General features: G+C 36.5%; 1 protein-coding gene across 1 annotated transcript in view; it reads left to right on the forward strand.

The window, feature by feature from the left end:
* The window catches only part of HMCN1 (hemicentin 1), a 515,334-nt gene that overhangs the window by 240,921 nt on the left and 250,806 nt on the right, over nt 1–23,607 (forward strand). Inside the window, exons 12-15 of the mRNA XM_004468435.5 lie at nt 8,224–8,365; nt 9,427–9,554; nt 11,755–11,868; nt 16,266–16,424. Of these exons, the coding sequence (XP_004468492.2) occupies nt 8,224–8,365; nt 9,427–9,554; nt 11,755–11,868; nt 16,266–16,424 (543 nt within the window). The remainder of the gene's footprint in view (nt 1–8,223; nt 8,366–9,426; nt 9,555–11,754; nt 11,869–16,265; nt 16,425–23,607) is intronic.

The following is a 23,607-nucleotide window of genomic DNA, read 5'->3' on the forward strand; positions in this document are numbered from 1 at the left end:
TAAAACATTATTTTACATTTAAGAATCACATATTCATACACATTTCCTTTATTTGTGCTTCATTTATATGGAATTGTTTAGCTGATTCTTTGAAGCTATTTATGAATTAAAAATAGAGAAATTATCAGATTAATCCTTTGTGCCATAAAATATTATTCATGCTGTTAAATTTTATATATCAACAGTCAGATAATTTTTGGTGTCTGTATATGAGTTTTGAATTTTCTTAGCATGGAATTTCTCAAAAGAATGGTTGCATACAGAGATTCCCAAATCTCTTCTTCTACTCTTGTCCTGTCTTCAATCTCCAGGACTGAGATTTTTTATTTATTAATTTTTAAATTAGAGAAGTTGTAGGTTTATTGAAAAATCATGTAAAAAATACAACATTTCCATATACACCCCCCCTATTGTTGACACTCTGCATTAGCATGATACCTTTATTACAATTGATTTAAGAATATTAAAATTGTACTATGAACTATAGTCCATAGTTTACATTTGGTGTATTTTACCATATACCACTGTATTATTAACATTTTGCAAAAGTGTGGCATGTCTGTTATAATTCATAAATAACATTTTTATACTTTTACTGTTAATGTTTACAATAAAATCATTGTTATACAGTCCTATGTTTTATCTTTTAATATTTATTCTAGTAACATATATACAACCTAAAATTTCTCCTTTTAACCACACTCACATATACAATTCAGTGCTGTTAATTAAACTCATAATATTATACTACCCAGAAACGGACTTTGGCCCAGTGGTTAGGGCGTCCGTCTACCATATGGGAGGTCCGCGGTTCAAGCCCCGGGCCTCCTTGACCCGTGTGGAGCTGACCCATGTGCAGTGCTGATGCGCGCAAGGAGTGCCGTGCTACACGGGTGTCCCCCGCGTAGGGGAGCCCCACGCGCAAGGAGTGCACCCATAAGGAGAGCCGCCCAGCGCGAAGGAGGGAGCAGCCTGCCCAGGAATGGCGCCGCCCACACTTCCCGTGCCGCTGACGACAACAGAAGCGGACAAAGAAACAAGACGCAGCAAAAAGATACAGAAAAACAGACAACCGGGGGAGGGGAGGGGAATTAAATAAATAAAAAATAAATCTTTAAAAAAATAATAATAATAATATTATACTACCATCAATAGTATTTATTTCCAAAACTTTAAAATCAACCTAAATAGAAATTCTATACAAATTAAGCATTAACTTCCCATTCTTTATCCCCAACCAAGTCTGGTAACCTATATTCAAGATTCTTACCCTATGAGTTTGCTTATTCTAATTATTCCCGGGCTGAGTTTTTGATGGCCACTGGACATTTGTCTGCCAGGTCCAGGTCCATTATCCCTTCAGGGGATTCTTCTTTCCCTTTTCTTTGATTCTTATCCCCTCTCCATTACTTTTCTTTCTTTCTTTCTTTCTTTTTAAAGATTTATTTATTTATTTATTTCTCTCCCCTTCTCCCCTGCCCCGGTTGTCTGTTCTGTGTGTCTATTTGCTGCATCGTCTTCTTTGTCCGCTTATGTTGTCAGTGGCACGGGAATCTGTGTTTCTTTTCGTTGTGTCATCTTGTTGCGTCAGCTCTCCGTGTGTGCGGCACCATTCCTGGGCAGGCTGCACTTTCTTTTGCACTGGGCGGCTCTCCTTACGGGTGCACTCCTTGCGCGTGGGGCTTCCCTACGTGGGGGACACCCCTACGCGGGGGACACCCCTAAGCAGGGGAAACCCCTGCCTGGCACGGCACTCCTTGCGCTCATCAGCACTGCGTGTGGGCCAGCTCCACACGGGTCAAGGAGGCCCGGGGTTTGAACCGTGGACCTCCCATGTGGTAGACGGACACCCTAACCACTGGGCCAAGTCTGCTTCCCTCTATTACTTTTCACCCCTCCACAATTTGCTACAACTCTTTTTCCAAATACCAAGCCACAGAGGCATCCTCACTGCCTCCAGAGTATACCAAGCTCATTCTAGTTCTTTGTCTTCACAGAGCTGTTCTGAGTTTTAGATTCCCTACTAAATTCTACCTATAAAATGAAACCCCCCCCCATAAACCACCTCTGTGGTAGAATGTACTCCAAGAAAGGCATGTTCTTAATCTTAATCTGCTTTCTGTGGGTGTAAGACATTTGTAAACAGGACCTTTCGAAGATGTTATTATTAGCTGAAATTTGGACAAATGGAATCAGGCTGGATCTTACTCTGTATTACTGAGGTCCTTATAAAGAGACACAATTTGGTCTCAGAAAAGCCAGAAGACATAGGAGCCAGAAGTCAGACAACACCACAGACAGAGACTGTGGGCATCACTATGTGACAGAGGCAGAAAAGAAAACCTCATGAGTTGCAGCAAGTCTTCCCCAAAATGCTAAAGACTCCAGGAGAAACATGACCTTGCTGATACCTTGATTTGAGACTTCTGGCCTCTAAAACTGTGAGCCAGTAAATTCTTGTTGTTTAAACCAATTTATTGTCATAGGAACACTGGCAACGATGAAAACCTCCTTTCTGCTTATTTTAAGCATTATTGTTCTCTTTGTTCTAATATTTTATAGAATTTTTATTTTCTGCCCTCAATATTGCACTTAATCGTGACTCCTTTCATGTGTTTAGCTCTTTTCCCCTAATCATTTTATATGTTTGGTGAGATGTTTACTGCTCTTTCTTAGCCCATACTTTGCACAAAGGGGAACACATAATTGACATCTAATATATGTGCATTCCTTAATTGCTGAATGCATCTCACATTAGAAATAAGAGAGTGTAAGGAAGACTTAAGTCACTAATCTTATCTTTCTCATTTCAATGTTAACTGCAATTGAGTTATTTGAAACACATCAGCATTTATAAATTTCATTACCTAAGAACTTTCTTTTCCAATTGTAGCACATGCTAGCACATTCTTATTACATAATCTGATCATTATCTCGTGACAAATTTATAAAATATTGTTTAAATTAGCTCTCCCCAATTTAAAAATTATATCATGTAAATAAGCTGCAAACTTTATCAAAATAGTTTAAAACAATTCTTTTGCTTTTCATGCAGTGCTTGCTAAATTTTCAAATGCTTCAAAATGTCAGGCTTACAAGTAAAATTTTGAATAAGCAGGGTAGCATTTATTTATATAGTATGAGTTTAAGGTTTTATTTATAATGGACTGTCTTCCTATTTATGTGGAAGCAGATAATTTTCTGTTCATTTCATTAGCTGCTCCTTTGTGAGGGGGATTTTTAAGGCTGAAGATGAAAGAGAAGTCCTGTTTAAATTTGAGCATAATCAGTGATTAGCTGACTATAATCAAAGGGCCAGACAAAACATCCTTTTCTCCTTATTGTTATTTCTATATGAACATCACAAGTACTAATGTGTCTCCTATGGTGTCAGGAAAGGGTGGATGTCTGTCATTAATTAGTCCATGTCACCAGAAGGACTATTGCAATAAAAAAGAAAATATTTTTCAATATGATTAATGATGTATAAGTCCCTAATGATCAGAATTACTTCATTAAACATTATCACAACCACATGTTCATTATGTCATCATAATTCTTTTTTGTCTTTTCCCTTTTTCTTTTTTTTTTTTTTTTTAAGGTACTGGGACCAGCGATTGAACCCAGGACCTTGTATATGGGAATGCTGGTGCTCAACTCTGAGCCACATTGGCTTCCCTAGTCTGTTTGCTCGTTGTTTGCACATTGTTTTTGCTCATTGTCTGCTCATTGTATCTGCTTATTGTGTCTGCTGGTTGTGTCTGCTTGTTGTCTGCTCTCTTTAAGAGGCACTGGGAACTGAACCCAGTACTCCTATGTGAGGTGAGTGCTCAATTGGTTGATACACATCTGCTCCCATAATTTCTTTTTAACATATGTCAGGTGACACAGGTGCTAAAATGGTTTTTTTTTTCCCACCAGAAAAACATGGAAAGAACTAAATTTATCTATTTTTATTGAAATTTCCTGTAAAATTTGAGTATTTAAAAACATCTAAGATTTCAGAAGAATTAAAGATATAATAAATATTATTTATTAGTAGGATGTGTTATGCAAATGGAATAGCAAGAACAAGTTTCATTGATAAATGTTTAGATAATACACACGTACATATGTATTTTAAATACTGCATTACTGATTTTTTCATTCTTTGTCATATTTATCCATGTAATGGGATACTAATAATAATAACAGCAAAGATTGTATAGGGCCTACTATGTACCAGGCATTGTTCTAAGTGTTTTACATATATTAACTCATCTAATTCCAATAACTCTGTGAAGTAGGTGCTATTATTAGTATATTCTAGTATAGACAGACACCATGTCAAACTAGACTTAGAAAGGCCTGTGTTTGAAGCCAAGCTTCAACTTTGAGTAACTTTGAGCAAATTATTTAACCATTTTGAACATTAGTTTCTATATCTGTAAAATGACAGTAACATAAATTTTATAGGGTTGTTGTGAAAAATAAATGATGGGTCTAGAGTTTAGTATCTGGAACAAAATAGGCACTTAATAACTTTAGTCCATCTTCCTGTTACAATGAACTGACTGCTAGAAGTAGATATTTTAGTCCTTAATTACATATAATGTACTTTTCTATCCTGTGTATTATTACTTCTTTGAGGGAAGAAAGTACTTGATAGATGGCAGCTACCCATTAAATATGTCTTGAATGAATGAATGACACTCTGAAATTTGCCAAGGTGATGAGTAAGTAAACTGTAAACTGTTGCTTAGTGTTTTATTTATTTTTATTTTTTTTTTTTTGCTTAGTGCTTTAGGTTCCTTGCTGCCAAAGCAAATACCATGGAGTGGGTTGGCTTAAACCATGGGATTTATTGGCTCGTGCTTTTGAGGCTAGGAGAAGTCTGAAATCAAGGCATCATCAAGGCAATGCTTTCTCCCAGGAGACTGTGTTGTTCTGGGGCTGGCTGCTGGTGGTCTTTGGTCTTTGGCTTTTCCGTACATTGCAATGTACATGGCAGTTTCTCTGTGCTTCTTGGTTCTATTAACTTTCAGCTTCTGGCTGCTCCTTGTGGTTTTCTCTCTCTCTCTGTGACCTTCCTATAAGGCCTTCAGTTATAGGATTAACACCCATCCTGGTTGGATGGGACCACACTTTACCTGGAATGACCTCATCAAAAACTCCTACTTAAAATGGGTTCATGCCCACAGGAATGGATTAAGTTTCAGAACATGTTTTTCTGGGGTACATAGTTCAAGTCACCATACTTAGATAATTCAGTGCATTAGCATTATCTGATAAATTTGTTGGCAGTAATTAAATCACTCTGAAGACAAAGTCCTTGGGTCTTTGTCTTTGGTAATTTCCTATCAAAGACATAACAGTAAAAATTCAGACCCAGCTGACTGCTAACTAGAAACATGCCTCCTGGGTATGAAATGACATTGGAAATTTCCAAGAGAGGCACAATTTTTATCTTCCCTAGTCTTTGTAGGCAGATTAATGGATGTTTTTACTACTGACCACTCATGATCCTCTATTTTGTCATTCTTTTCATAGATAATGTGTTAAGACATCCAAATCTTAAGGTAGTGTTTGTTTTTGTTTTTTGGTACCATATAATCGTTTTCATTATTTTAAATCCTTGGTGAGAAATTATAGAAACACCTATTTTACTTTTGTCAAAATTAAAATACAGTAGATGAATTCGTGCCTTTGTACCTAGTAGAGTACCATGTTCCCGTTGATTTGGCTCATGAAAAGCAAGTTGTTATGGTGATAGTGGTGATGATGCTTGGTGGTGGTGGTGAGGATAGTGCTCATGATGTTGCAATGACGCGACGCTGAGCTGTGACCCAAACCCACTGGGAAGAATGAGTTACTTTTACCCAAGCCTAAAATTTTACTCTGGCTAATTTTCCTATCAAAAACTCATGTAAAACATTACATTGCAAGTCAGGGAGTGTATATTTAGGTTGTTTATGAGCAAATTAGTTTACTTCATTGATAAACTATGGCTCTTCAATCCCATGTTTTTGCTCCGTTAACCCTACCTTATTTATAAAAAAATTGAAATCATTTCAGGAAATAATATGACTGAAATTCTAGTTCTGTTTGAAGAAAGCTTTGGAATAGAGTTGAGGAACTCACCCAAAAGGGACTTTAAAAAAAAAAGGAATTAAAAAGTTTGAACAGTTAAAATAGAGTAACATCTGCTATATGCCTTATTTAACCTAATCAAGTAAAGGCTGGATTATTTTGACCATCTTTATTACGTTTTTTTTGGTGGAAATCCAATTTTGCTTCTCTCTGTTTAAGTCCTTTCTGATTTTCTTACTGTCAGCAGGAATATTATTTTCAGGACAACACATTTCTCACCTTCTGTGGAATGAGCTCATCCCATCTGTGTGTGACACAGACTTATTTCATGACCCTGAGCAGCACCCTATATCCAGGCTTTATTTGCTGAGTGACCTCTTAGCTTTCTGCATCCTGGTCTGGGTAACTGACATTTATTTTCACTTTGATATCTGAATTGCAGAGTTGACCAGTGGGATCTTTGCTGGGAGAGAAACCAGGCCAACTCTGGCAGACCCCATTAGAAGGCATCATGTTTAGACAAAATTGCAAAAGCTGCCTGAATCTTTATAGCAATCTTATGTCAATATGAGTTAGACATAAGTAACACAAGGAAGGTGGAACCATGATAAATGTGGATATTTAATAAATTCCAAAGAGAAAGAAATGCTCCTTTATTCCCTCATCCACTTAAGATTGTCTGTAACACCTCCACAGCATGTGTAGTCCTCTAGTGTTTAAAGATTGATGAACTCCAGCTGGAACCACAATTTGAACTTCCTGGCCATGGCCAGTCTGCCCTTGACCTCGTGCATTTCTCTAGTCCTTCACCAAGAAGGAACCAAGGGATAATGAGGCTCTCAACCAGGTCCGGAAAAACCTTATAAATGTTAACTTCAAAGACTAGATCATCATAATTTGAAAAACACAATGCAAACAGGGAAAAAAGGGAGATGGTTGTAAACTGCTAGCAATTAGGCACTAATTAGGTTTGTTCAGTTGTGTATCTGCTCTAGTCTAGCAGTACCACTTGTATCTCAGGCTGGGATTCTCCAGACTGATTTTTCTTAGTAGAACTAAGATGTAATTTTCAGACTAACTTAGAGTAAGGATATATTATAAATGTATCCAGAGCTAAGTAACTGGGTTTCCCAATTTCATTTATAGTAAAAACCCAATTAAATGGAAAACAAATACCATGTCTGTTTGGTATATCAGTGTATTTTTAGAATTTAGCACAGCCCTTGGCTTATAATAATTGTATTAAAAAAACATGTTATTGGATGAATTTTTTTTGTTAATACTCGATTTGTTTCAAGCACTGTGGAAATGAATTTATTTTCATTTATCTTAATGTTTCATTGTTTATTTCATTATTAATAATTTCATTATTATTTAATGTTTAATTTTCAAAAGTCTTTTTCCCCACAGTGGCAGAATGCAGTAGAAAGTTTCAGTAATTGGAATTTCTTATTAAGTTGAGGTCCTATGGATCAATGGGTGTGAGATAAATGTTCAGTATAGTGGAATCATGAGGTGCTGGCAGGTATTATGTTTCAGGGACAAGTTACAGTTTAGGATGTTTTGCACACTGTCAACAGTTTTAAGTGTCTGCTATATGCAAATCACTGCACAACACAGGCAAGAGATGATAAATGCTTTGTACTATGATGGATTATAAAATATGGAAAAATCTGAAAGACATGGTCTCTGACCTCAACACATTTATAATCTGGCAAAAAGAATGATCAGTGCAAACAAAGTAGACAGCATAGTCTGGATAAATCGTGGCTCCAAACCTGTGTTCCCTGTCTAGAACCAAAGGCCCCATCAAGAGACTCTACCTGGAAACAAGTGTATACTAAAGTTACAAATCAGTGGTCAGAACTTGGTGATCAGCTGGTGGGTGCATGGGCTACATGGTAGCCAGTGGAGACACAAAAATATGGCATCAGGGTCAAATTAATTTTACTCTCAAAAGAATTTACTTTCCTGCTTCTGTTACCTTTGATTATGCTTCTGCACAGATAGAGCCAGATCGCTGATGGCGTTCATCCACACAGGATGGCAATAAATGTACAGTGGTGAGAACCCTTCACATCTGTTAACAGTCAGCTCCTCACATCAAGTTCTGATAAATTGACACTTGTTACATATGTGTCATTTTCTTTGCAGAACCTCCCAAAGTCACAGTGATGCCAAAGAATCAGTCTTTCACAGGAGGATCTGAGGTCTCCATCATGTGTTCTGCAACAGGTTATCCCAAGCCAAAAATCACCTGGACTGTTAATGATGTGTTTATCATGGGTTCACACAGGTACTGGGTTTGTATCATGCTCTTTGCATTTTATTTCATTGACTGAGAAAATTTGATGATATTTCTGTACAAAGCTAAACTGACCAAATCCCTATGATTAAGGGAGTTTTTACCAAAATCCACATCTTAGTTTGTCTAAATAGGCCAAGAACTGTCAAAAAATAATGAATTTATAGAACTTGAGGTTATTAATCTTGAATTCAGTAGTTCCCCCATACTTGGAGTTGCATAATATAATACCATAACTTTATTACCTTGAATAGTTCAAATGGGGATACTAAACTTTCTGTGGGTAAAGTAATATGTAGTTTTAATGAATCTACTAAAAGCATGATCTTGAGATGCAACAGAAGCGAGAGGGAGAGGCAAAGGACAGGACAGTAGCTGTAAGTAAAGTATGTGCAGACATTCTTTGTAACTACTGTCTACTTTGTCATATTATGTTGAGAGGCATTTTATTCTGCTGGATGCTTTTGAAAGACATTGAATCCTCTCATGCTCAAAGAGTATAATGGACATGTGGAACATAAACAATGAGTTTTCCAAACATCGGGCTTCCATTACTCTGGGTTTGGCATGGCCAAGAGGACTTAGGTATGAACCAGTAAGCTGAGCCATATTCTATTCCTAGACTCATCACTGACTCACTGTGTGACATGAGCCATTTCATCACTATGGTTTTCTATTTCAAGAGCCATTTAGCATAGCGGTTCACCACACAAGCAAGATTTCCTGGGTGCAAATTCCAGTACTTTCACGTAATAACTCATTTTGGGGAAGTTATGTAACCTCTTCGCACATCTGTAAAAAACAACTCATTGGGTTGTTATGAAGATTAAAAAGTTAATAAATATAAAGCTTCCAGAACAGTCTTTGACACATAGCAAGCACTGGATTCATATTAGCTATTATTATTATCTGTTTGCAAATTTATGAAGTTAGTTTTTTCTGCAATCAGCATCACAAATATCTGAAGATATTTGCAAGGAAGGTGCTATATCACCTTGATACTATTATTACAGTATTTTCTATTTTATTTTCCTTTTATTTTTTATCCACAGGCATAGGATCACCTCAGAAGGTACCTTATTTATAAAAAATGCAGTTCCCAAAGATGCAGGGATCTATGGTTGCCTGGCAAGTAATTCAGCTGGGACAGATAAACAGATGTCTACCCTCAGATACATTGGCAAGTATAATCAGTTTAAAAGGCATTTAAAGGCATTTAAAGGCATTTAAAGCAGGATGAATACCATGATGATCAATGCAAAGATATTTTTCTGAAAATTGATATTAGGGATAGTTATATACAGCATTATAGTTTAATTATATATTTCACATATTGATTAAAGCAAATATTGTAGCTAATTTAACTTAAAACTTCAGAGAATAAAGCTTTATTCATCAACAGAAATCAAGAAAGCTTCCAGATTATGGAAATGTTCCAGACTGTCCACAGATTTCTATCCCTCCATAGTTCATCTGTTCTTGGCAATATTTTACTTTCAAATTGAAAAGAAATTCTTTACCCTTCATAGCTTACTGCAACTTCTGTTTTACATTTCCCACTTATATTCAAAGCGCTTTACAGTATTTCTGTTATTTATCTTATCCAGATATTATTTTCATTATTCACCTTCAATTTTTCCCCTCCAAACACAAACATTTATAGAAGGTCTACTTTGTGATAATTCTTATATAGAATGTTTCTGTTTATTATTGTTGTTCTTAATCATACAGAGGGTAAAGACCCTATACACTCAGTGTTAGTTTATAAATTATGAATAATCAATGGCTAGAAATCCATCTACTCACTCATTCTTTTTCTCCATTTAGTCATAGGATGGTAGTGAATGGTAGTGGAGAGGAAGAGGTATAAAAAGAACCACAGTAAAGATAGATAATTGGATTTAGTGTGTACAGGTGAGGGAGGAAACCAAAGTGTCACAAGTTTTGAACCTGGGATCCTGGCAAGAGGAGGTGGTTTCATTTGTAGAAATGATGAAGACAGCATGGGGAATACATTTAGTAGGGAAGATGACTTTGATTTGTAGGTAGATAATCAAATTTAAAATCCTGGAATTTGGGGAGGGAATGGAAAATTGGGAGTATAGAATGGGTAGTTGAAATGCAACTCTATCTTGCAGAAACATATTTTGATTCATTCACATAAAATCCAAAATATTAATACATTTTAAAATTTATTATGAACCCAGAGCATGAAAAATGCTGTGCTTGGAAATGTTGAGTGTAAAATAAATGAATGTCATGGGAGGTTGACAGAAGGAAAGATTAAATCTGACTGAGGAATTTGCAAAGATTTCCCAAAGGAGACAGCTTTTAAGTTGAGTCTAGGAGAATGAGTGGGGATTTGAATAGTTGTAGCAAAGGACATTTCAGGCAGAGGAAAGACAAGAAGATATGAGAGAGTAGGTTTGGGGCTACTAATTATTTCTCTACCTTGTGACAACGGAGGAAATGTAATGGAAGGAAGGTCAGGCTGAAAATCAAGCTGCAAACTACTTTGTGATTTTTGAAGGCCAAACTAGGGTATTTGGACTATTCTAAAAGCAATATGGAATCATAGAAGGTTTTCAAGAAGAAGAATGACATAATTTTTGAGAAGCCATACATTGTCTTTGTTTAAAACTACCTCAACTGAAGTTAAAGGCCCTAAAATGTCCATTTGAGAGGAAATGTGTTAGTGAAGTGAAGTGAAGCAATAGAAAAGGGATGAGGCAAAAAGAGTGACAGAAACTTAGGGAAGATCTATATTTAGCAACAAAGGGAAAGGTAGAGTTGAAACTGGGAGACTCTAATTTTTGTACATGCAAATTTTAGTATTAGACTGCAAAGATCTCTCTATTAACCTGAGTATTTTTAAAATCATGTAGAAAATTTTATGAACAAACTCACCTGAAAGTGTGATATCCTCAAGTCTTAATTCAGCCAAGTTAGTCTTATCATCATCCCTCTTTAGATTATATTTCTAATTAGTAGTAGTATCATCCCTCTCTCTGATCCTGTAGTATTGCTTCTATAACATGTGCTCAACTTTCCAAGAGTTTTCTTTCCTTATGTACCTTTTTTCATAAAGACCTTTCAATTTCCTAAATCTTTTGGACTCTGTTTTACCATAATTATTTTTGTTTTGCTCATTGTTTTTGCTTAATATGCTTTTTTGGCCTTAATAAGTGATCTTTCAATTAGATACATTTATGTGCACATGCATTACTAGAATTTCTTTCTATTTATCAATATTGAAGTAGCCACAAGCACATAGATACTAATATACCAATAGATTTTTTAAAAATTCATTTAGTGAACATAAATAAGGTGCATGTGGTATTGTGCTACTTGTCGACTATTTGTGTGTTTGTTCTTTTTAGAAGCTCCAAAGTTGACTGTTGCTCAGAGTGAGCTTTTGATTGCCCTTGGGGATACAGCAGTTATGGAATGTAAAACTTCTGGCATTCCTCTACCTCAAGTTAAATGGTTCAAAGGTACATTTCTTAAGTATATTCTGGCTGGTCCATTTAGTTTTGTTTTCTTTTATTAAAAAAAGGAATTTGTTAAAATTTGTTTTGGTGTGTAACTTAGCAGTCTCATAAAACGTGTTTATGATCTCAGTGGAGACTAGCTCAAAATTCTGAACTCTAAATTTCAGGATTTGACATCTGGAATGGATTATAGGGATGTGAAAATCAAAGAAGGAAAAGTCTGCCTTTGCTAATCCAGCTGAGCATTCTCTTTGTTTAGCATAGTTTCCTGTAGAAAATTGTCCAAGAATATTCATATAACATTTAAAATGGGCTCACTGATTTCAGGTCACTTTTCTTAGAAAGGAGGGCTCTTACCATTAAGTTTTGAGATTCCCAAAGAAGCTTTCAGTAAAGTGCTCTAATGAAGATATACATTGACACTTATTGGCAACTGAAAAAACAGATGCATTTCGTGGCCAGCTGCATCATGCATGGCAGTTGCTTGTATCAAGCATACAGGTTATCTATATATATTTGTAACAAAAACCACCCCTCTGTGATTCTGTAATAAAGCAACAGTATTATGCCATTTGACCTTAAGTGAGAGTACACTGGGTCCTGGTCAAGACTCAGATGGCAAAAATAAGGATCTTTAAAAAGCCCTGCTTCTGCTTCTGTCTCAGTTCTTTCAATTCATGAGAAAGAAAAAGTCCCACAAATACCCTAGCAGGGAGGTTGCTAGGATTATTGAGATACTGTTTGCAAAATACTTTTTAATCTTCAGATGAAAACTGCTAAGTAGTATAAAGCACTATTGTTTTGATTCTGTTTGTTAAATCACTGATGTTCCCATAGTTACAGGTTGATGTCATAATCACAAAATTATGAATTTACCTCAGGTTCAAACTTTTGGGGTATCTGAGGTGAAAAAGAAAGGCTTTATGTAGAAAAAATTTTAAATAATACAAATAAAAGTGGAAAGATAATGCCATTTACATGATTATCCATATTAAATGCTTTCTAGTCTTATATTTTCTCTGATAAGAACACTTTTCTGGATTTACTCATTTTTCAGGTTTATTTCAGTTAATGTAAACTATTTTTTACTTATTTAAAATACTTAAATCTTTGAATTGCAAATGAAATAGGTATTAATTGAAAATTCACATTTTAATTAAATAGATCCAGAAAAAGCGTGTTGTAGAGGAGTATTTCATTTTTTAAAATGTCAGTCAGTACTTTATGTTGAAAGTAAAATTTCAGAAAATAATGGAGCATGCTGATTTTTCTGCCTGACTGTAACAGTCACACAGAAGTCTTTTATTTTCCCAAATTGGGTCTGCTTTCTTGAATAAGTTAGTCTTTATGCCAGCCTTGTTCCCACAAATGACTTACAAGCACAGGGAGGAAAGAGGGAACACGCTCAAGTCACCTTACTTGATCGCCACCACATGGAAGATTCTGAAATCAAGTCCCTCTTCCTTTTCTCAATCAAAGATGTTGGAGTTCACCAGATACAGTCAATAACATCCCATTTCCCATACCAAGTTATGAATCAACAGAGATAGAATGCAGCATTAAATTTGGAAAGCCCACTTTGGAGGACATGCCTCCACTGTTTTATCAACAATATGTACAGCTGCCCCAGGACCAGCCAACTTACCCTGCTAATCACAGAGAGGCAATTTACTGACTGGACCACCAAGAGCAGAACCACAAGGCAAGCTCTTCTATATGCAGACTGGCTTCAGAGAAAGGGGGAGGCAGCAGGACCTTTCTCTGCCACCTAGGGTGGTGGGGATGCAAGACGCTAGGAGGGTTAGGGAAATCCTCCTTCTTGTAATCCATAAGGGTGAAGCAGAAGTGTCCCTGACCTAGTCATAAGAATATCTTTTTTTTTTTTTCCTTTCTTCATGCCTTTCTGTTTAAATAAAGTAGGTATTTTAAAGGAGAAAAACAATACATTCACACCATCAAAGAGAAATTCCTTAAGTACAAATGTTCACTCAGATTTTTAAGACTTTAAATTTTGGAAATGAGCATAATGAAGAGGGTTCAAAGGACAATCAAGGACACTATTAAACTGTTGTAGAAGGACATTTGTGGTAGAATACTCAAGAAATTGGATGGTTCTCAAAGTGTTGTCTGAGAATTCCCATAATTCTTTCAGGAGGTCCCTGGGGTCAAACTATTTTCATGATAATGCTAAGACTTCATTTGCCTTTTTTCATACTAATTGTCTCACTTGCATATAGTGGAGTTTGCTGGGGGTTTTATGGCATGTGGTATCCAACAGAGTGACTGCAGAGCACATGTGAACACCCAGCTGTCTTCTATTAAGCTAAATATTACAGAAATTTGCAGGAAAAAAAAAAAAAGGAAACAATGCCACTCTTCTCACTAAATTTCTTGTGCTTTGGAAAATAGTTATTTTTCCTAAAATAAGTTCGTTATATTAAAATGTCACAAGTTTGTTATTTTAAAAGAAATTAGTTATATGCATTTTAAAATTTCTCATTTTAATTTCTAAGATGCTAAATATAAATAAATATAATCTACATAAAATGTCTTTGGGGGTCCTTCATATATATATATATATATATATATATATATATATATATATATATATATATAAAGGGATCTTGAGACTAAAATCAAAATGCAAACTTCATTGAACAATGTTTTCCAATTTACATTTTGTTTCATTACTGCTATTCTTTAAACATTTTTATTTTATAAAAAAAGCTTCCAGCAAAAAATTATGTCCTCTGACATAGAAGAAATTAGGAAAAAATAAATTCCAAAACTCCAAACATTTTAAAACCTGATGAACAGCTAGATCACACTGTATCCTCCTTTATTGGGAGGAAAGTTTATGTCAACATCATCTGCTTTTATTTATGAAAATTTCCCAGAGGCATATAGACATGGCTTTGGTTGCTTCACTCTTTCTCGCATGGTATTTAGTAGCAAGCTTAAGAGAATGCGTAGCGTTTTAAATATTGGAATGCTAAAAAATAGTTTGTTTTTGGCACTGCAGTTGGATGCTAATGTAATTTTTTGTTTTTAAATTTAGAGTGCCTTTGACCTCCTTTCCTTCCAAAAATATAAAAACAAAAAGAGAATTGTCTGTTACCCTGTGTTAGTGTGCTTCCTGTAGCATCCTAGAGAATTACTCACTCCTGGGTTCTCTTTGCCTGCAGATACTAAGGGAGCTTCTTCCATAGGCCTTAGGCCCAAGGTACACGGCTCGTATGTGGCTTTTTAGATGGTGTCTTTTCTGACTTGACATCTGGGAGTGCTATGAATCCCTAAGAGCAATGGACCTCCAACCTCCGGGAAGTTTTTAGAATCCCCTAAATATTTTCTATGGCCTTTTACAAATACAACCAAAAAAGATGTGGACATTGAGCAGACATTAAACATCCAGCAGTATATACCTTTATACTGCTTATCCTAGTTAATCTCATTCTTTGGAGGTTAGATAACACACTGGATGAAGAGCAGGGATAAGGAGAGGCCTCACCTAATTCACAGCTTTGTTGAGGCGTTGCCTGTCTTCAAGTGGAAGTGGTTTTCAGGGGATATGAGATGCTGTGGTGAAATATAACATGCACAGTTAACCCAGGCATAACTGGTCTTTCTTAGGTCATCCTCACCTCCTATCAGGTTCAAATTCAATGTGTCATTCCATCTTTCACACATTTACTCTCTGGACACCCTCCCCCATCCCCAAAACTTAACTCTGACTTCAAAAACTTTGATGAATAATACAGATTTTACTAGAGTTATCCTGGGGAATTTATATAATGAAATCACTCTGGCCTTTGTCAGAAATTGCTCATCACTGTTTCTTTTCCCTAGCCTCTCCAGCCAGCAGTGGCTCCTTCTTCTTCCTCAGAATCCTCTCAGCTGGCTTATGCCCTCCCAGTAAAAGTTTTCAGCAAACCAAAAACTTGGTTGTTAGCCAAAATAAGGAGACTCCTAGTCTCCCAATCAGTTACTGGATAATTGAAATTCATCCTGCCACAAAGAAATGGTGGAAACCTCTTTTCAGCCGTCATCATCCCATTCCCTTCTTACCTAATGCAGCCATAGTTACAGCTGCCACCCTTTCCCAGTCCTCCAATGTAGCTTCAAAGAAGAGCTCATTAGGAAATGTTTTACCTAATTCATTATAGAGCCTGATTTTTGCCTATAGGTTAGCCAGAAGAATTATACAGACTAATAAGTCAGTTCAATGCCAAGGAACATTTCATTCCTTCGTTGTATAAACATTGTTTAAGTGTTTACTTTGTGCCAGACATTTATGTTTCAACACGTTGCAATCAATTTCATAAGTTTTGAAATCAAATCAATGGCAGAGTGAATTATGTAAATACTGTCATGTTTAATATTCTCCCCTTTGTTTTGACTAGGGGATCTTGAGCTGAGGTCCTCAAAATTCCTCATGATTGATCCTTTCTTGGGACTTTTAAAGATTCAAGAAATACAAGATCTGGATGCTGGAGATTATACATGTGTAGCCATCAATGATGCTGGAAGAGCAACTGGCAAGATAACTCTGGATGTTGGCTGTAAGTGTCCCATGCTGATAGACAGGCTTAGTTCAAAACTTATTTGCCTGTTTACCATGTTTAATAACTTTGAAACAATTGGGTAGAAATATTTATCAGAATGGCAATAGTAGATTGAGCATTTCAGACTTTTAATACTGATAGAATATATTAAGTGCTTTTTATTTACCAGGCACTTTTATATACATTATCTCATTAAATCTTCCCAACAACCCTAAGAGGAAGATGCTATTGGCATCTCCATTTTACAGCCAAGGAAACTGAGGCTTAAGAAAGGTTAAGAAACTTGACCAGCATCATCGAACAAGGGAGGGGTGCAGCCTGGATATTTGAACTCAGGTTGTCTGACTTCAGAAACTGTGGCCCTAAGCAGTATATCACATACTGCCAAATATTTTCCTAGCAGCAGTCATCCATCTGACACCAAAATTCCTAAGCATTAACATCTGGAGGCCAGAAATTAGACTTTGGCCCTAGACCATAATTTGGAGATTTGATGACAGCAAAGGTAGCAGGTCATGCTTTTACTTAAAAAAAAAAAAAAAGCACTTTTAATTACTTCCCAGTGCATAATATAACGTACTAACTGCAGATCATGGTTAACTGTAATGTAAAGGATACAACATGTACATGAAAATTGTAATTCTTTATGCCTTCTTCTTTGTTCCTCCATCTCAAGTCTTCTTTGATAAAACTCTCTATATAGTATGGTAAAGCATGAAATACAACACTACTCTCTTTGTGTGAAAAAGAACCTGGCAGCTTAATTTATACAGATAGTTTAAACACTGGCATCAATTAAAGCTCACAAAATATGGCATTCACTAAATTGTACTTTCATTTTTATAAGATGATTTTTATGACAATTTTTAACAAAAATTAGAACTATAAAGAAAATATCTTTTTATGGACTAAATTAACATAAAACATTTTTGTTTCATTATCCTAATTCTTTAAATGAAATTATGGCCCTCTAAACTTAGTATTTTGTTTTCTGTCAACTGAAAGGTTTGCTCCCTCAGAACTTATGATCCCCTTCACCCTGGGTTGTCTGATGAATACTCTATTTCTGGTGATTATGGCCTCAGGGTACAATTAGCCATAAAGGCCACTGTAGAATCTCTCTATGGCACTGCAAGAAGTGTTTGAACCATGACTAAACTCTGTGGTTAATAAGAGAATAGCCTTGGAAGTGAGACTGGAATCTTGGGGGAATCTACTTGGCAGGGTATAAACTACAAGTAATCCCTCTGGAAATGTGAGACCCAGATGAGGAAGGGTGATTATCAATAGATGCACAATAATTATGTTCAAGAGATATACTAAGCACAATGTTTCAATTTTCACCTTTTCTTGTTCTACTCCTCCTTCCTTCTTAAACAGATATTTCATATTTACCTAACATTCTTCCTCTAGCTGTAGAGGAGGAGGGAAGCAGCCTCAGGTGTTATTCCCAGCAAAAGGGAACAGCACTTTCTCCCCTTCCAAGTTTGTGTAAACTCTAAGAATGTTACACATTTTTCTTCACTCATTCATGGTTTTGTTTGCTCATCTATTTAGGTTCTAGGCCTTTGCAGTTCTCTGTTCTCAACAGAGACACAACATATAAGGGCAAGTGTTGTCTGCATGGAGGTGAATTGCATTGGATTAGGAAAGATCCCAACATGTGTTTTGTATTTATTCTCATTCTTTGAGCTGAACTGAACTTTGCTTTATCTTTACCCATATTCAAGATCTTCACCCTCTAGGACATTTCTAAAACAATGGCTTTCTCAACTTTTGTTCCAGTAGTTGTCCTGGTGGAACCCTTAACATAAATTCAATTGTTGGCTTATTGCAACCCTGATACTGTAACAATTGCCAAAAAAAAAAAACCTACAGGGAAGCAGGCTTGGCCCAGTGGATAGGGCGTCCGCCTACCATATGGGAGGTCTGCGGTTCAGACCCCGGGCCTCCTTGACCCATGTGGAGCTGGCCTGTGCGCAGTGCGCAGGGGAGCTCCACGCACAAGGAGTGCTGTGCCACACAGGGGTGTCCCTGCGTAGGGGAGCCCCACGCACAAGGAGTGCACCCCGTAAGGAAAGCCACCAGAGTGAAAGAAAGTGCAGCCTGCCCAGGAATGGTGCTGCACACACAGAGAGTTGATACACAAGATGACGAAACAAAAAGAAACACAGATTCCTGTGCTGCTGACAACAACAGAAGCGGACAAAGAAGAATACCCAGCAAATGGACACAGAGAGCAGACAACTGGGGAGGGGGAATAAATAAAGAGTAAATCTTTAAACAAACAAGCAGACAAAGCCACTACAAACTTGTTATTAACGTCAACCATTCGTATTTCTGTTAAGGCTTCACTAGTTATTATTCACCATTAGAATCCTGCTCATTGCATCTCACAAAGGTTGACTGGACCTGTCTGTCCACAAAAAAACTATTATTGAATATCCTAACAGATAGCAGATGGAACTGCCAAGGACTGTGCAAATCACAGTTGTAGTGATAGTTGTGGCTATCACTGTTAGGTTTAAAAGCAAGCAAACAAACAAATAAAGATCCAGAAATTTCCCCAGCATTTATATGTGAGCTTTGGAGAGAGAATGGGTTTTAGAAAATCAGCCTTTTTCATTATTGACTATGTGCCTTCTCTCTGCCTTTCCTCACTTATAAAATATGATGTACCTAGTACCTACCTCATAGGGTGGGTGTACAGATGAAATGAAAGAACATCACCCACGCATAGTATGTGGGATCTGGACTTCGGGGACATTCAGCATATCAGTGGTTACTACTGTTCTCCTGAAACTGCTTGATGTGATACGTATCAAAGATATAAATAAAACTTTATGCATTAAGTGATCATTTTGATTCTTTGATTCTTAAAAAATAATAGAGAATATATACATAATATGTGCATATAATAGATTAAGTGTGTAGCTTTGAACTTTTAATATGAGAGTCACCATTTCAGCTTTATTTAAAAAACAAGGACTTGGGATAACTCAAAGTACTAAACTATTAGTAGTATGTAAATGTGTTCATTTGTATTCCCAAACTATTGGATATACATTTAAGTAGTTTATAGCTTAAGAAGAAACATGTGTTTTATCCCTATCATGAATGTTAAGATGGTTCTTTGTGGGCCTATTATGTAATATCAACAATACTAGATTATTAAAAATAATTATAAATTTATATAATTTTTATTATACTTTTTAAAAAAGATACTTAGATTACATAAATGTTATGTAAAAATTATAGGGGATTCCCATATGTCCCACTCCCTAGCCCTCCCACTTTTTCCCATGTTAACAACAGCCTTCATTAGTGTGGTACATTTGTTACAAATAATGAACTCGTTTTGAAGCATTTCCACTAAGCGTCAATTATAGTTTATACTGTGGTTTATCTCTCTCCTACACAATTTTGCACGGTATAACAAGATATATAATGGCCTGTATCTATCATTGCAGGGTCATTCAGGACAATTTCAATGTCCTGAAAATGCTCCCGTATTATATCTATTTTTCCCCTCTCCCTCCCCTCAGAACCTCTGGTGGTCACAGTTTACATCAATGATAAAAGTTCTTTCATTGCTAGAATCACAACAAGTCTGTAGTAGAGTGCCAGTAATTCTACTCTAGTCTATCATTCATTCCCCAATCCTGAGGATTCTGGGATGGCAATGACCATTCCACCTCTAATTGAGAGGGAGCTTAGATCCCCTAGGGCAAATGGATGGGACTGTCTTGCTTGCAGTTGTAGACTCTCTCTGTTCCTTGGGATGGGCGTTGTCCATCATCTCCTTGTCAGTTGTCCTGGGTGAGACCAGTGAACAGAGAGTAGGTGTAGCAACTCTGTTGCAATTCAGGGCCCAGTTGGCATATGGAAAGCCCAAAGATTTAAGCCTCTTGGACATACACCTATCAACTCTAGTACTAACTATAGGTTCACCTATAAGGAGCAGAAGAGCCATGTATAGGGAAACCACAACTCAGACCAACTCTGCCTCACAGGGGAGCATAAATTAAAAAGTAAGGCCCACTGGTGGGACACTAAACTCCTGAACTATAGCCCTTCCTATAGTGTCTGGATTTCCTCATAGCCCTTAGGAGCCCCCTATTTGAGGCAATATTTGCTGGGGCAGTCAATGAGATCCTGCTGAGATGTATGTAAGCATAACCTCTGGAATGACCTGACTCACTTTGAAGTCTCTTAGCCATATAAACTAATTTGTCTTTACCCTTTCTCCCTTTTGGTCAAAGTCTTTTTCCAGTTGCATCGCTAGTTGGTGCTTGATAGTAATCCCTCAGTGCCAGGGAGGCTAATCCCCAAGAGTCATGTCCCACCCTGGGAAAATGTAATGCATTTATAGATTGAGTGCAGCTTAGAGAGAGGCCACATTTGAGCAATAAGAAGGCTCTCAAGAGATAACTTTTAGGCACCCTATAATACTAGGCTAAACTTCAATTTCAAAAGTAAAGGTTCATAAGTACAGTTCATCAGTTTCAAGGACCTGTCAACGGACCATTCTCCTTCACTAGTTGCTGCCCCTATTCTCAGGGTATTCTTGCTGTCCCATTAGAGATTGTGGCAGAACGCCCCAGGATGGGATTCAATATTCTTTCAGTTATTGTGTGAATCTCCACTCACTGTGACAGTGCCCCATGAACACTTGAACGCAATCATATGCCTTATAGGTATGCCCCAGGTGAACCTCCTCCCACGCATCCCCCATTACTGTCACCCATACCAATGATTCTCCTCTGCCACAATAACCCTTTTGTTATCCAAATGTTATTTTTAAGTTTACTATTATTTTTGAGTCCTAGCTTCTTGCAGTGAGACACTTTTATCTTATTTCCCTTTTTCACAGCTTTAAGTTATGGACATTTCAGGTGAACAGGGAAAGTTACAAAGGCCTTTTATTATTTTAAACAGGGAGTAGTGAATTGTGAAGTCATTTGGTGGAAAAGAAAATCGGCGACATCAAACAAAAAGTTGGCCTGGCAGCAATTTTATTTGCAGCATTCCCAACATACAGGTTTCAGGCATATACTATGGTTTTGTGTTTTGTGGTTTGGAAGAACCAAAACAGTGTGTCCAGCCATTTTATTTTTTATTTTTTTATCTTTTATAAATAAAATTTTATTGCAGTATATCATTCATACATGAACATACATAAACAATGAGAGGAAGTTGTGAATTTCCAAAATAAACATTCATGTCATCATACAAGGCTCCCATACATCTCCCTACCACAAACACCTTGCATTGTTATGAAACATTTGTTACAAACTATGAAAGAACTTAATCAAAATATTACTAGCTAGTATAGCCCATATCTTACATTTCATATATTTTCCCCAACCCACCTAATTATTATCACTCTATATTAGTATTATATGTTAATTATCATTCATGAGAGAACATTCTCAAATTTGTCTTGTTAACCACAGTTCATCTTCCACCACTGAATAACATCACTGCGTTATACACCACTGTGTTATACAGTCATGTGCTTTGTGCAATCCATTCAAAGTGTATACTCAGTGGCTCTCATTTCATCACAGAGTTGTACTGAGATCACCTCAGTCAATTTTAGAATGTTTCCAAATGGAAAAATTCCATCCCTTCTTATAACCCTTTATTGTTGTCTCTTAGAATTGAAATAATATCTTCTTGACATTGTTGGAATATTATTACTGCTAACTAACAACCATAAGTTATGCTAGTTGTAATTTTCCCATATATCACCATATTGTTAGCACTTTGTAAAAGAAGCGCGTTCTTATATTTATACAATCTTCATCCACCACCAAAATCACTATGTTATACATTCCCTAGATTAGTCTCTAAAACAGCAGCTGTCCAGTCATTTTTGGAAAGACAAACCTCTGTTAGATTAGTATAATGCAAGAAATGCAATAGTGGGCATATATATTTTATTATCACTAAAGGAAACAAAATGATTTTATGGATGAAATTTTAGAAAAAGATGCTCAATCTGTTTTAAATGTTTATATTTTCAAAATGAAGTGTGCATGTAGTACTATCTACCTATAAGTGAAAACAAAGCTGTACCATGCTGCAGCCCTGCGCATTTCTCAAGGCACTTACGTACAAAATGCTTAAGTGATCACAGAGGATTCAACATGATCTCAACAGACAAAACATATGATAAAACCAGAAGATGAAATTAAAACTAAATGTACTGAACTCCAGAACTAAGAATTAATAAATCAACTTTATAATATATTCACTGTATATTAAGTATAGTTGATATTTGGGGCTTATTATGTGCTGAATGATTTATAAAGACTGTCTTTTTTAAACAATATCAGCAGAAAATATTATTTCCCCTTAGATTCATGAGCTATTTCAGACTGAGAGAGGTAGAACAATTCATTGACGATTACAGACTGAGAAGAGTGGAATTGCCAACTGAAACCATTCTGTGGGCTCCTACCCTCTCTAAGCAGCACAGTCTCCTCCGTATAAGTGCTGTACATTGTACTGTTGTACTACTTCACTAGCTGCTCCCTATCCCCCGTTCTTATTAATCTGTTTACCATCCACCTAATGCAATTCACCTGGAGTTCAAGTTGGTCACACTCTGGAGCAGGAAGTATTTAAAAAGCTTCTTGGCCAGAGTCTGGAGTTTCTTCGTTTTTTAGGTTTGCTTGTCATCGATGCTGTCTTGGCTGCTTACCGAGTGCCTGGTACTTTCATTTGCCTTATTTTGTGGTATTAGAACCTACATTGTCTAACCAGTGACCTTTTCATGTTTCCTATTTTCCAGTCTTGTGCTTGTCTTGTGCCTGATGCTGTTCCTGGAGCTTCTTAACCACGGATGAATTTTCCTGTTTTAACTGAGTTTTCTGGACATGCCAGGAACTCCACCTTTTTTATACTTTCTTAGTTCTGAAAATTCTAATTTGTCTTTATTTTAACTCATGCCTATGTTCTAATGTGTCAGGAAATAGTTCCCGCTTTCTCCCCTCTTTCCCACAAACACATAGTTAATCCAAAGCATTTGCATATCTTTTCCCTATTCTGGAATTTATTTTCTGTCCCATCTTCACATTTTATCTGCCCACGTTCTAAGCTTAACACATCCTAAGACTTTTATACTTGACCTCCATTTTCCAGAAAAGCTGCATGTTCTAGAACAAATGACTGC

This window comes from Dasypus novemcinctus, chromosome 13 (assembly GCF_030445035.2).
Source record: "Dasypus novemcinctus isolate mDasNov1 chromosome 13, mDasNov1.1.hap2, whole genome shotgun sequence".
In the NCBI taxonomy this organism is placed as follows: Eukaryota; Metazoa; Chordata; class Mammalia; order Cingulata; family Dasypodidae; genus Dasypus; species Dasypus novemcinctus.